At 33.1% G+C, this 15,776-nt stretch overlaps 1 protein-coding gene across 1 annotated transcript in view; it reads left to right on the top strand.

The window, feature by feature from the left end:
* Positions 1–4,357: 4,357 nt before the first annotated feature.
* KCNJ6 (potassium inwardly rectifying channel subfamily J member 6) overlaps positions 4,358–15,776 on the top strand; it is a 71,057-nt gene continuing 59,638 nt past the window's right edge. The window contains exon 1 of the mRNA XM_074232387.1: positions 4,358–5,273. Coding sequence (XP_074088488.1) covers positions 4,376–5,273 — 898 coding nt within the window. The 5' untranslated portion in view covers positions 4,358–4,375. The remainder of the gene's footprint in view (positions 5,274–15,776) is intronic.

Genomic DNA, 15,776 nt, shown 5'->3' with positions numbered 1-15,776 from the left:
ACAGTCTAAGCCCTCAAGAAGCTTACATTCTAATGGAGGAAGACAATGCATAGAAAAAAGCTGAAAGAAGAAAACATGGTAGAGGAAGTCCTTAGTGCCACGGAGAGGAATGGGACATGACTGATCAGGGAGCCCTCCTCAAATGCAGGTTCTGGGAGGAGACATCCAGTTAAAGGAGAGCCTGAAGAGGGGAAGAATACTTTCAATGTATGAATTATGTGGTTGCAGTGAGTCTTTAGGATGAAAATATTGGGTATGAAGACCCATGGCAAACTGAAATGGAGGAATACCTTCCCATAAACTTTTTAAGACAAATTCATTTGAATTGTATTGAAAGACTGTAGGGAGAAACTTTGAACCTCAGGTAAAAAGACCCCATGGAAGGAGAATAGGATCATGAAGTTTTGGGGAGAGAAACTATAAGGAAAAAAGATCATCTATTCACTTCCAATTTTAACCATTTTTGCTAATAAAATGTTGAATTCAATTGGGGACACAAATATCAAGAACCTTCAGAATTTCAACACTTTAGGTCAAATCACTCATCTTCCTACTCATTACAAACTGTCAATATGATCAAAATCACATCTTTGATAAGTTGCGGGGTTTTGTATGAGTAGCTTTCTGGCATAGCGGATAAAGCTCTAGACTGCCATTCAAGAAAACCTGAGTTCAAATCTGACCTCAAACACTTACTAGCTGTGTGACCCTGGTCAAGTTACAAAACTTTTGCATGCCTTGATTTCCCCATCTGTGCAAAAAAAAAGTTCTTTATCTGTAAAAATAACAGTACCTACTTCCCAGGATGATTGTGAGAATAAAATGAGATAATATTTTAGAAGCTCTTTGCAAACCTTAAAGTACTGTATTAGTATTATAATTATTATTATTTTCATGTTTATGTTTATTATATAATCTATATTAAATATTATATGTATTGTATACATTTATATTATATATAATTATATAATATATATTTTATATATATTATATGCATTTTATACATGTGTAAGTCATGTAGTTAGATGAGCTGTGAGGTTTTTTTGTAATTCCAAGGTTATATAATTTTACAACATAGGGAAATTTATGCAATCCCTTTATAAATTAGAGGGAACAGATAAGAGGAAGAAAAGATTAATTCAAATATATGAAAGTGAAAGCTCTCAATAAAAAAACTTTTGCAAAGATTTTTGGGTTTTCTGTTTATTCTGTGGACATAAAAATAACTCCCAGAGTCTGATTTTTTTTAAAAGAAATAAACCTGGGGCAGCTAGGTGGCATAGTGGATAAAGCACCGGCTTTGGAGTCAGGAGTACCTGGGTTCAAATCTGGTCTCAGACACTTAATAATTACCTAGCTGTGTGGCCTTGGGCAAGCCACTTAACCCCATTTGCCTTGCAAAAAAAAAAACCCTTAAGAAATAAACCTTCAGGGAGTTAATCCTCAAATTACACTGTCCCCATCTCACCCACCTACACAAATGCATTTGGAAGCCAATCTTATACATAGGTACATAGTTCTTAGAGAAAACAGTCTAATCTTGGTTTTTTTCCAAAATTTTACTATTCTATTTAATGAGAAATTTTTAATAATAAATTTTTGTTTTATTACTTTGTCTAATTTTCCATTATGAGGCTATCATAGCTATTTTATAATTTGTCCACAAATATAGTAGAAGTTTGTAAGATTTTTCATGCTTGTATTCTTTTATAGTAGCTCAGAGAAGTTCTAGTATCCATCTATTTATTAATATGTTTAGTATTGTACTCACAAAACTTCTAAACTCACCTGCTCTAAAGAAAGGATATAGATATAATAATGTTCATCGACCCCTCAAGGGCACAGATTGACCTTATATATACCATTACAGTGGAAAACCCCACCTCCCTCTATTTGATTCCAGGCATTAAACCTGACAGCCAAACATGACATCAAAACCCAGGTTCAGATAGAAGGTAAGCATTCAGAAAGAAAATAGTACAATGGGGAAATTGAGTCAAGAAGGTCTTGGTTTAGACAATGCCAAGGTTGTTCCCTTAACTTTTCCCAGGAACAGATAGTCGTCACCTGTTGCAGTTCTAAGATTGCAAATGACCCACACGCCATTTTCTACTATTGACTTCAGACAACCATCCCTGTAATCAAAACTCAAAACAATAGTAAGTTATAGTCCCAAGAGTTTTTATCTCATCTAGCAAAATTTCACTAATCAGTACTTAGTACTTGAACATTATTAATCTCATGTTTGCCTAACAGATAAATTTCATTTATGCTTTAATTAAATACTTTATACAGTTTACTTAAATTTAAAGTAACCATATTCTGAGGTTTCAAACATATACTAAATACCTGATGACAGAGTAATGTATAAATCACAGATTTAAACTACCTTACATATTTTCATAAATTTTATGGGATAGCCTAAAATTTTCAAATGAAAACATTCTCTAATATAGTAAATTTATGAAGATGTTTTAAAACAAAATATGCCTCATTAAATATTAAATTAAATCAAATATCTTTTAATCACCTTTTATAAAGCTCAGTCCATAATCTAACACTATCCAGAATAAAAAAATTACTTACTTAACAGCATTTCTAATATAATGATCTCTCAAATTTCATAGTATAAGAATATTTAGAAATATCATGTTATAAAATAATATATAAACATAATATACATCTATAAAATCATGTATCTAAATCCTGAAACAAAACTTATAATCAGTCAGATAACATCAACTCTGCAGAATGCAATTCTAAATTATCCTACATCAAAATCATTAATCTTATTACCTTTGGCATTTTATATTAATCACATCTAAAACCCAGAATATAATTACATGCAATTAAAGAAATAATAACAAGAGTCAACATTTTAACAGTGTTTACCATATGCAAGTCACTGCTAAACACTTTCCAATGATTCTATCATTTTGATCTTCATAACAACCCTAGTATCATTATTATTTTTCTCTTTAGAAATCAATATAACATAGTCTGCTTAAGATCACACAGCTAATAAATTATCTGAGACCAGAATGTACCTCAGATTTCCTTGTATTTTCCAGTATTTTTTGTTGATATTATTCAAAATCTTTATTTAGGAACTTGTTCTGAGTTGAGAGAGTTTAACAGGGGGAGAAGGGGAGAGTGTCTAACCTAGGGTGGTCATAATGGGTCTCTGAGCTGGGGTTGGAGGGATTCAGGGGATCACTAGTTTAAATAATCTTTTCTCTTTTCATGATCAAGAAAGGATGAACAAAAATTAGCTATAAAATCCAAACCACATACCTATATATATATTTTTTCTTCACTCTAGAATTACTTTTAAAGTAGCTGCCTTTCTATATAACAGTAAAACAATAACTCTATCAATATAAGTGCTATTTACCTTAAAATTTTTACAGAATTTAATTCTTATATCAAACTAGAATCCAAAATCCCCATAGTTCTCTCCTACAATCTTATTATTATTATTATTATTATTATTCCATCTCTTTGATAATTAATCTCCAATTTTCTTTAATCTACTAAAATGTTTTAGTAATCTTTTTAACCTTATCTCCCACTAAATGCCTAAAGTGGGAGTTAGTCCAGCTTAGTGGGGCAGTTGTTTCAAGTATGGAATGTCATTCATCTTCTCAGCCTACTAAACTTTTTGACTGTAACTTTTTGACAGTTTTTCTAATGGACTCCACGTTCCCTTTAGAAATCTTTCAAAATAATAGAAGAAGAGTAAGAAAGACGGTATGTAAAGAAAAAACCCCTTCAGGGGAAGATGAACTTAAATCATCATTTAAGCTGCCCAACAAAACCAAAAGTTCATCTGATCAGAATAAAATTTTTCAATGACTACTCTTATTTTTTTTTAGTTTGCCTCATTGAAAAGGGTAAAATTGGGAGAAGGGAGACAAAACAGATTACCACTTGTATCCACTGCAGATTTATGTCAAATGTCACAGAACTCAACACAGGCTATTTAGTTATTGCTGCAATTATCAGAAGTATCCTCATGATCCCATGTCACCAAAAATCTATTCAAAGGGAATCTACTACATTTTCCTTCATCATTGTATGGGAAAATGTAGAAAAAAAACTAAAAGGTAATTGTAATCCAGAACCATCTAAATCCCTGGAGGTAAACAATTTAAATTTAAACTACCCCAATCTCTGGGGGTCAATTAAATCTAAACCTAAACCACCCCAATCCCTGGGACAAATTTAATCTAAGGATAATACATTATACTACATTAGTAGCTATGTAAATGGCATTTGAGGGCCCTTCAAAATTTATTCAATATTCAAAAACAACCAACCATTAGTTTTTCTTTTTTTTCTCCAAATCCCAGCTAATGTCCTGGAGGGAGACTCAATGGACCAGGATGTAGAAAGCCCAGTAACTATTCACCAACCAAAATTGCCTAAACAAGCCAGAGATGATCTACCAAAACACATCAGCAGAGACCGAGCTAAAAGAAAAATCCAGAGGTACGTGAGGAAAGATGGAAAGTGCAATGTTCACCACGGCAATGTGAGGGAGACCTACCGTTACCTGACTGATATCTTCACAACCTTAGTTGATCTGAAATGGAGGTTCAACCTGTTGATCTTTGTTATGGTTTACACAGTGACATGGCTCTTCTTCGGCATGATCTGGTGGCTTATAGCTTATATCCGAGGAGATATGGACCATATAGAGGACCCCACATGGACTCCATGTGTCACTAACCTCAATGGGTTTGTCTCAGCTTTTTTATTCTCAATAGAGACAGAAACCACCATTGGTTATGGCTACCGAGTCATCACAGACAAGTGTCCTGAAGGAATTATCCTCCTTTTAGTCCAGTCTGTGTTGGGGTCTATAGTCAATGCATTCATGGTAGGCTGCATGTTTGTAAAAATATCGCAGCCTAAGAAGAGGGCAGAGACCCTGGTATTTTCTACCCATGCGGTAATCTCCATGCGGGATGGGAAACTATGCCTGATGTTCCGGGTGGGGGACCTTAGGAATTCCCACATCGTTGAGGCCTCAATTAGAGCCAAGTTGATCAAATCTAAACAGACCACAGAAGGAGAGTTCATACCACTGAACCAGACAGATATCAATGTGGGGTATTACACAGGGGATGATCGGCTGTTTCTCGTGTCACCGTTGATCATTAGCCATGAAATTAATCAACAGAGTCCTTTTTGGGAGATCTCCAAAGCCCAGCTGCCCAAAGAGGAGCTAGAAATTGTTGTGATCCTAGAAGGAATGGTGGAGGCAACAGGTAAGAAGGTTCTTTACATTCTTGGGCTTTTGTGGTATCTGTGTTCATTCTTCAAGATGGGCAAACATGATTAGTTCCTAAGAAAACTCACAATTTAAGTGCAAACAGCGTGTGGAAATCTGAATTCTAACACTAATCTTTTTTTCCCCATTCTTTATAATGCATTTCTTAAAGAAACAATTCTAGGACCTTCAAGAGGACAAAAGCAAACATTGCTTTTAAGGAAATAGCACTTGTGTGTTTTGAAGTTGAAATTATTTCATCTCCTCTTACAAAAAGTGAATCTTTCATTTTGAAAATATAAAAATTCTGCTCTCAGATATTTTCTAGAAACTATTGTTAAATCGTAGGAAGAAATTAAACCTTTTAAAGGAGTCAGATTAAAATTGCTTTGCCAAATTGTCTTGAATTTTTTTGAAAGTTATTTACAGGGCATCTTTCTTGACTTCTTTAAAATGTCTTATATTATGTACATGATGGAACACTATTGCTCTATAAGAAATCATGATGAGGGGCAGCTAGGTGGCATAGTGGATAAAGCACCAGCCCTGGAGTTAGGAGTACCTGGGTTCAAATCCAGTCTCAGACACTTAATAATTACTTAGCTGTGTGGCCTTGGGTAAGCCACTTAACCCCATTTGCCTTCAAAAACCTAAAAAAAAAAGTTATTGAGTACATTAAGACATGTTTCAATGTACTCAAAGAGAATGGAAGAATAACTCTAGCCTTCTGTCTCCCTCCCAAACTTATCCACTGAACTCTTAAGAAACATTACTGAATAGAAATGCATATATGAAACAGAACATTATCTAATGGCCTCAGCAAGAAAAAAAATTATAAAATTAAGTAATAATAGTATTTATTTGGCTATTGCCATAATCTATTTTAAGTAAGATTTCATGAAAACTAATTGCATAAGTAAGCAAAATGTATTTGAATTTTTAAAATATGGATTCCACTTATATTCTCTAATGATTGAGTTCAGTTAAACCCTGCTTATAATTCTATTGATATTATCTGTTTTAAGAAAGCTTTTATTAAAGCTACAAGTAAGGAATAAGCAAAAGTGTATTTGAATTATGTAATTAAGAATTCTATACATCTTATACTTTCTAACAGGGTTCAATCAATAATTATTCATATTGGCACCCATAATAAAAGTATATAATCTTTACTGAACCAACATGATTATCCTTCACATAAGGAATATAATTGTCTCAATTAGGGGATCAATTCACTTTAGCGTTGGCAGATTAGGTCCTCAGAAGAGTAACTGTCACTTTTTACTTTTAGGATTCTAGGGGATAAGCATGCAGGTGGGCCTCATTCTGAAAGTAACTCATGTGCCCTTTTGGGGAATTCCTCAATCTAAAGGTCTTAAAAATGTTCCCAGAGATCTTCTCACCTTGGTCCCCCTGGAGTTAAAAAAAATCAAGAGGCATGACTAGAAGAAAAAATTTCATTAGGATACACTGATTGCCAATTGCCAAGTGGATAACAAGTGCTAAGAAAATACATATGCTTAAAGGATTTTACATGGATTTAAGGTAAAATTACTGGAGTCAAAAGGAAACTATCAGGTGAGGCTGCTCAACTTCTTTCCTTATGTCAAAGGTTGAAGAATGACAGGATGTCAGTAATTTCAGAGACCTGTCTTAACCTGTCTTTAACCTTTTGGTTTCAGGAGTTGCCAAAGATCAAATTTGTTTAAGCAGATATGTCTTCTCTGAGGCTAATCCTCTTAGAATATGCTGATGGGGCTAAGATTGTAAAGGCCTCCTTCAAAATAGAACAAAGTCCAAATTGAGGATATGTCTCTATTTACACAACACACCAACCAAACTCTATTTCTTTAACTTTTAAGATTACCTTTTTTTTTTTAGGGGAGATGTTAAAAAAAAATTTAACAACACAGGTTTTAAGTATTTCTTCCTCAGCCCTCTTAGTCAATAAATCTAGTTCTTTAGCAAGGTGGCATGGAAAGAACAATACAGTAATTCCAAAGCATTTCCCCCAACATTAAAGATCCACTCTCCTATAAATACACCTATTGTAAGGGAAGGGATTAAGAAATATCATGAATCTAAAAGTAAAATGTTAGTGAGGCATGCATATAACATGTAGCCAAGGCATCTCAAAAGTCTGTAACTTGAGTTTCCTTAGCCTCTCAGGGTTTCTCATCACCATTCCTTTCCCTTTAAAGTATGCTAGAGATGAGGTAAAAGTTGCTCTAGTATTCAACTAGGCTCTTCTCATTGCATAGAATTTTCATAGAAGGAACAACCCAGATGAAGTATCCTTAAAGGATGGGGAAATGCAATGCTTAGCTGGATGGAGCAAATTACAAGTGCTGCTGCTGATGCTTTTGGCTAGGTAGTGCCAGTGCCTGCTTTCTTTCATCCAGAGTAAAGATTCTAAGTAATTTTAATTTAGGACTTAGCCTATCTTTTGACTCCCTGTTAGAATCAATTTTTAGATTATTTTTCACCTCCAGGTAGGAAGTAGGAAAAAGCCTTACCATCCCTACTGAGTATACTGAGTAATTCTCCTCTGTTAGCCCACAGGAAGCCATTGCACCTTGTTCTTATAAAAATAGATAAGTGACTAGAGACAATGGTATGAATGTACCCTATGCCTTTAAGGCAATTTCATTGTCTAACTGGCCTCTTCAAAAGCATTAAAGCCTCCCAACCTTTTTAGGGTGTCTAACTATCTAATTTTCATCAAAACTTTCTCTTTTATATTTGTCTCTTTTTTGTACCCCCTTAGACATCATGTTTTTGCTTTTTGTTCTCTGTAGCATCTTTTCTTGAAGAAACAAAGAAAATTCATTCTTTTAATTTCTTAATTGTTCTTTCCCTGCTCCAGTCATAAACCTTAACTTTGAAAAAATCTCCTCCTCACTAGTTGTAAACTTTCAAAGTTAATACATATCATGCAAACTTAACGCCCATGATTCAATTTGTCACTGGAAAAGTTTAAACATAAGATTGTACTATCTTGAGACAACAAGACATCATGTGACTTGCTACTGCAAGTAGTAAAAAAGACATTTGTTGCAATGGAAGTGGAGAATATGGGTAATAGATCTAGTATGAGAAAATTTAGGCCAAAAGATTGCCCAAGGTCATACAGGTAATAAGTAGCAGAATGAACATTGAAATCAGGTTCTGTGAATTCAAGTTTAATGCTCTTCTCATTGCACCAAAAATTTTCACAGCATGTTTGGAAAAAAAGAGTTTTGTAAATCTTATAGTAATCTATAAATATAATTCTAATTACTATTGCTATAGTTATTATTATACTCATGTTGAAGCCCTTTTGGGAGGGTTTTCTTGGCAAAGATACTGGTGTGGTATGCCATTTCCTTCTCCAGCTCATTTTACAGATGAGGAAACTGAGGCAAACAGAATAAATACTGGTCCAGGGTCATACAGTAAGTATCTTGAATTGCACCACCTAATTTCCCCCAATTGAAGTCCTTATTGAATGCCAATCAACAAAAGCAGCACAAAAAAACTAAGAGTACTTATGGAACAAAATGGACAAGAATCACACATAATTATAAGACATAAAGTATTATAATCTGAATTGAAAAATGAAATATGCCCCAACTAATGAAATCAAAAGTTAATCAAAGTAATGAAATAAAATGAAAAATTAAATGATCTTCAAAAAAAATCAAGGATTATACAGTAGATATAAAGTACAATGTGGAACAATTACTGTACCTCAAAAGATCTAAAGAAGTCAGCTAGTCTGTCTCTCTTGTGCCAGTCTAGAAATCACTTCAGAAAGAACAAACTTCAGAGGAAGTTACTGATTTCACTGCACCCACTTTACAATTCAATTTAATGAATCTTCTAAGGAAATACTAAGTGAATAGCATAGTACAAGGCACATCTGAACACATTCAAAGAAATATAATAAAGGCATTGACCACATGGATATTACAGTCTAGCAAAAGGCTTTTTAGTAGCAAGAATTTATATAGCATTTCAAGGCTTACAAAAATCTTTATAAATATTAACTATTTTTATCCTAACAACCCAGTAGTCAGGTAATATTATTATCCGCATTTTACAGAGGAGAAAACTGAGGCAACCTTAGGTTAACTTATTTGCTCAGAGTCACACAGTCTATAAGTATCTGAGGTCAGATTTTTTTTATTCCCATGGTTACTTAATTTTATTTTTCCAATTACATATTATGAAAGTTTTTCAACATTCATCTACACAAATATGCATATTTATAGGTTACCTAAATTCCTTCCACCTTCCCTTCCCAGTCCCTCTCCTCAAAGGCAAACAATCTGGTAAACATTTTACATATACATTTGTGCTTATCATGTTTACAGATTAGTCACTGAGTTCATATTTGAACATATATCTTCTTGACTACAGATCCAGTGTCCCATACTTTACCCTACTATTATAACAAAAAGTTATAATATTGGGCAAAATGTTAAAGTTCAGTAACAAAGGTACAAGGTGTTATGCAGCTTCAGAAAAGAAGAAAATCACTTCATTTAGATTAGGAATTCTTAACTTTCTCTGTATCATGAACTGCTGTGGCATTCTGACAAAACTAATTATTTTTAAGTGAACAAAATAAAATACATAATATTAGAAAGGAAACCTTAGGTCAAAATAAAGATGTGTTTTTTTTTCCCACCTGAGTCTATGGAACCTCTATAATCTATCCATAGACTCCATTCCATGGATCCCAGGATAAAAACCATGGATGTGGGAGATTCAAGATGAAGGTAATATTTGATTTAGGCTTTAAAGGATGAAAGAGAAATTTTGCATGAGGTAGGTACTTAAACTTTTGGTAAATGAATGGCCAAATGAAATTAAGCAACGTTCCAAAGAGAGAGTAGAACAAAGACACCAGAGTATCCGGAATTTTACATACACTCTGGAACAAGAAGATTTCAAGTAGAGGTCAGCAGGCAAGAAGATCATTGTTCATCATCAGCATCATCATTTTTAAGTACTTACTATGTGCCAGTCTAAGCTAAGATTGGACATTGCCAAGTACTGAGGATATAAAGAAAGCAAAAACAATCTCTGTCCACAAGGAGTTTATATTCTAAAGGGGAGAAAACATACAGTGCAAATTGTAATTTTCTTCAATTAGTTATTGTTTCAAAGGACAGGAATAGGATATGTGAAGGAGGAAATAGATACCCAGAAAGACTTCTTAAAGAAGAGGATTTGAGGGGGCAGCTAGGTGGTGCAGTGGATAGAGCACCAACCCTGGAGTCAGGAGTACCTGAGTTCAATCAGACCTCAGACACTTAAAAATTACCTAGCTGTGTGGCCTTGGGCGAGCCACTTAGCCCCATTTGCCTTGCCAAAAAAAACCTAATAAAAAAAAAGAAGACAGTAAGGGATGGATTCAAGGGTACCTGGAGAATTTTGTCAAGAAGAGTCACTTTTGAAAAAAAAATAGCACTGAAAGGGAAGAAAATGGGAAGAGTTGTCTAAATGATACAAGGTAGAGATAAGAGGGAACTCCAATGAATGTCTACCATTTCTTTTCAGTGACTTAAAAGCTGAGATCCTCAGTTGAAAGGATAGGAGGTAGACTTGAGGAGGAACAATGGCAACTATAGTTGTTTTAGGAGTTGAAAAGGAAGTCACTAAAACAGGAAAGTACAACAATTTTTAACATATTGGAGCACAATTGAAGAAACTTTCTATTTAGCAGTATAGTGACTATAGTTCCCTCTAGTGGTTTATTAAAGTTCAGACTTCTGTAGATTAAACTAGTCACATAAAATGTGTTTTGTTTTAAACATCTTTTTTATTAAATATTGGGCTTAAACTAAATGAGTACTCCTATATATACAAAAAAAAATCCTCTATTGGGTATAGCTTCTTTTTCCTTTTAAGTAGGTAATAAATTCAATGTGTAACTTTCAAAACTATCCTTGTTGTCCTTTAGTTCTCTTCTATGTATTTTTATTTTGGGGGGGGGGGGTTTGTTTGTTTGTTTTTTGCAAGGCAATGGGGCTAAGTGGCTCGCCCAAGGCCACACAGCTAGGTAATTATTAAATGTTTGAGGCCGGATTTGAACTCAGGTACTCCTGATTCCAAGGCTGGTGCTCTATCCACTTCGCCACCTAGCCACCTCTCTTCTATGTATTTTTAAAAATACATCAAAGATTTTCCTTTCTTTTTATTTTTATATTTATGTCAACCCAATTGCTATTCTCCCTCTCTTTCTGAACCTCTCTCACCCCAAGGGGAAAAATAAGAAAAATAAAATCTTTTTAACAAACATAATTAAGCAAAATAAATTCCTATGTTGGCCATGTCTGAAAATCTATGTCTCATTTTTCACCTTCATTTCATCATCTCTGTCAGGAGACACATAGCATGCTTCATTTATCAATGCTCTGGAATTGTGTTTAGTCATTGCACTGAATACAATTCATAAATCTTTTTAAAAACATAACTTTTGCCTCAATTATTTTCTCTCTTTAACTCCTTTCCCCAGTGAAAAATAATAATAAATTACATATGGGCCCCTCTCCCAAAATGTATATCTTATTCTACATGTTGAATATATTATTTCTTTATCAAAAGGAAGATAGCATGCGTCATGAATGATGTACTATGGAATTCTGACCAATTGCTCTACTTATTAGATTTCTTGTCCTTCAAAGTTGTTCTTTATAATGTGTTTATTATTCTTTAACCTGTTCTCTTGGTTTTAATGCACTTTATTCTTTTAGTTCATTCAACTCTAACCAGGTTTATATTACCTAGTAAACTTCTTTTAGTGAAATTTCCATATACTCAAATATCATAATTTGGTTTAATCATTCCATAATTGATGAGTATATCCTTAGCTTTACTTCTTTTTTTTAACAAAAACTTAAATAAAAATAAAAACTTGTACATTTGAGTATCTCACCTTTCTCTTTGATCTCACATTGTTTCATAACTTTGGGAGCATGGTTCCAAATTGCTTTCCAGAATGGTTGGACCAATCCCTCCCTAATTGTCCCCCCCCTAATAACTGATTTGGGAGGAACTGTTTTGGGGATCTTTGCCAATCTGATGAGTTTGGGGGGGGGGTATCTCAAAATTGAATGGAATTTTATTTCTCTGATTATTAGAAATTCAGAACATTTTCATATGACTTCTGATTGGATTTCTTCTTTTGAATACTGACTATTCACATCCTTCAAACATTTATGAATTTAAGAATAGGTATGATATTTGTATATTTGAATGAGTTCTTCAGACATCGGAGATTTTAAAACTCTCTTGGAAGTGGAAGAAAACAGGCTGGCAAATCTGGTTACCTCTTTTATTTTCTAAACACTAGAAATTTATGCTCTAAGTAAACATTGCCCCCCCCCCATCCAGGTACCAATACTGGTCTTAAATCAATGATCATATCAATAGAGCCCAATATAGGAAATTAAATGGATATGCAATAAGTACATCCTTTATAAATGGGAATTTTTTCAAGGGTGAAACATGTCTTTCTAATGACATCAGGGATAATGTTCTTAGAGGTAAGACATTCCAAAGAGATAAACAATTCAATATATTCTTCTGAGAAGCATAGAATAAAGCATTTAATTAAATATGATTAAATGAAATAATATTTGTAAAGTGCTCAGCACAGTTCCCATTACATAGTAGGCACTATATGAATCCCTATTTCCTTCCCTTCTTTTCCCCATCTCAACTATATTCTCAAACCTTTTATATATATATTACTAGATGTGTAAAACTTAAGTTCATTTAATTTTAAAGAAAAGTTAATTGTTAAAAATTTATGGATAGCAATAGCTTTTGTTTTGGAGGCAATCAGGATTAAGTGACTTGCCCTGGATCACACAACTAGTACAAGTGTGAGACTGGATTTGAATTCAGGTCCTATATCCATTGTAACCACTAGCTGCCCCTGGAAATGACTAAAATGTAACATTTTTCACTGGCAATTTCCCATTGTCATTAACTGCTTTTATATACACCAAGTGAAAAACTATCTTAGGCAAAACAACTTCAATGGAGTAGTTAGTTCCCTAAGAGTAGGACTTGACTCAGAGAGCTTCCAGTGAGACTGGGGTTTTTGGTTACACTATCACAATATTATCACAAACTGTTGTTCTTTGGGGCTACACTGCTCAGACTATACTATGTATTCAGAAGTCTTCTATGCATCTAATATCAGAGGCTTTAGCAAGTAAAACAGATGTTTCATCAAAGAAAAGTTTGCATTTTTGACTTGGCCCTCAATGTGTTTCATAAAATATTCAGAAGTGCTATTAAGTACTATGCCACAAGAAAACCACACACAGTCCAAACAGTTCTCCAAACTTATTCTGTCTACCTTCACTTTTGTCCATTTCCATGGATACATTTGGAGGTGAGGAGTGCATGTTACTTGTGACTTTCATTTCTAGATCCCATAAAAACACAAATTAGCAAGTGGGAGACTAGAACTTAAATGGATGCGTCTATTTGTTTAGAAAGTAATAGAATTAACAATGTAATATTAATAATTCTGGTCATTCAACCACAGAAATGAATTTGAATGAATGAATGAATGAATGAATGAATGCTTCTAAAATGTTTGTGAATCAATAAAAATCATTATGAAAAAAATAATGGATTCTAGTGCTGGTTTGACAACTAATTTGCTCTGTATGAGATGTTCATATAACCTTATACCATTTCTTTATTTGCAAAGTAACAAGATCATATATTTAGCTGCAAGGGATTTTAGAGATCATGAAGATATTTTATGCATTTTGTAGTTATTGGAAATGAGATTTCCCTTTTTTTTGCTTCTTAGGTTTTGTTCCTATTATATGGAAATGCACTTGATTTTTGAGGGTTTATTTTGTAGCTTGCAACTTAATTGAAGTTATTACTTGTCTTTGCTAATTCCCTAGGATTTTCCTTGTGTGCCTTTTTTATTTTACTCCTCTTTAGCTCTCTTTGTACCTTAAATGCCTTCCTCTTTTCTTATTGATGTTGCTAGCATTTTCAGAACCATTGATGTCATTACTGGAGAGAGTGGACATTTTTACTTTTATTTCTTATTTACTGGAAAGTACATCCACTTCAAATGTGAGACTTCCTTTTGATTTCAGATACTTCTTTTGATATGAAAAAAATATTCCTCCATGCCTCTATTTTAGGGAGTTTTAATATATATGAGTATTTTACTTTTTTCAAAGGTTTTTCAGCATCCATGTGTTTTGGGATCTTTGGTTTTTAATATTTAATTATGCTGATTGTTTTCCTAATGTTGAACCATTCTTGCATCTCTGTTATAAATCTCACTTAAATCAATATAGTTTGTTTAATAGGATTTCATTTAAAATTTTTGAGGCAACATTTATAAATGATATTGACTTTTAGTTTTCCTTCTGTGTTTTGTCATTCTTTGGTTTAGGTATCAGAACTATATTTGTCTCACAAAAGGCTTCTGATAGAGTACTTTGTCAATTTTTGAAAATAATTGATAAAGTATGAGTATTGAGTGTTCTTTAAAATTTGATATAATTCTCCTATAAATCCATAAAGACTAAGAAATTCAAGAATTTCCTTGGTAGTTACATTACAAATATTTTATTTTCAATGACTATTATATTTAAGATGCCTAGCTAGCTAGCTCAGATCCTTATCTGGTCTTCTGATATCTTAAATATTTTATGCATTTGAGGGTATTCCTCTGTTTCTTTGGGTTCTCACACATATAAGTCTGTATAATATGTGCTATGTTTAATGTAACACATATTGTGTGCTAGCATATAATTGCATAGTATGTTCTAATTATTCTTTTTATTTCTTCTGGTTTTGTTATGATTTTATTTCGCTGATTTACTATTTTATGGACCTTATTTTTTTGCCCTCCTCATTTTATTCATTTAGTTAATGGTTGTAGTAGTCTTTCCAAAGAAACAGCTTTTAGTTTTATTTGTGATTTACATGTTTTTTTCTCAAGCTTATGTTTCTCCTCTAACATAATATTTCCTCTTTTGTGCTTACATTGGGTTTATTTGTTAGTTTTCAATTTTTTAAAAATACATATGCATTTTATAAATCCTGCCTTTCTATTTTGCTAGTTCGTTTCTGTAAAGATATTATTTTCCCCCTGAAAATTACTTTAGTTGTATCCTAGAATTTTTGATAGAGTGTTTCATCATTAACATTTCTTTCCCAAAATAATTAATTGTTTCTATGACTTGTTCTTTGCGCCCAATCATTATTTGGGGTTTCATTGTTAATTCTCCATGAGATCTCTGAACCAAAGACCATTTTTATTGTACTATAGTTTGTAAAGATTGTATTTATTAATTCTGTCTTTTTCCATTTGTTTGCATTATCTCTGTTCCTTAGAAAATAGACAATTTCATAAAAATTCCACAAGGTTCTAGGAAATACATATATATATATATATATATATATATATATATATATATATATATACATTTCTGTCTCATTTAGAAGATGCCATTTAGCT

This window comes from Macrotis lagotis, chromosome 1 (genome assembly GCF_037893015.1).
Source record: "Macrotis lagotis isolate mMagLag1 chromosome 1, bilby.v1.9.chrom.fasta, whole genome shotgun sequence".
NCBI lineage: Eukaryota > Metazoa > Chordata > Mammalia > Peramelemorphia > Peramelidae > Macrotis > Macrotis lagotis.
Note: the sequence above shows the minus strand (reverse complement) of the source record. Positions and strands in the feature narration are given on the sequence as shown.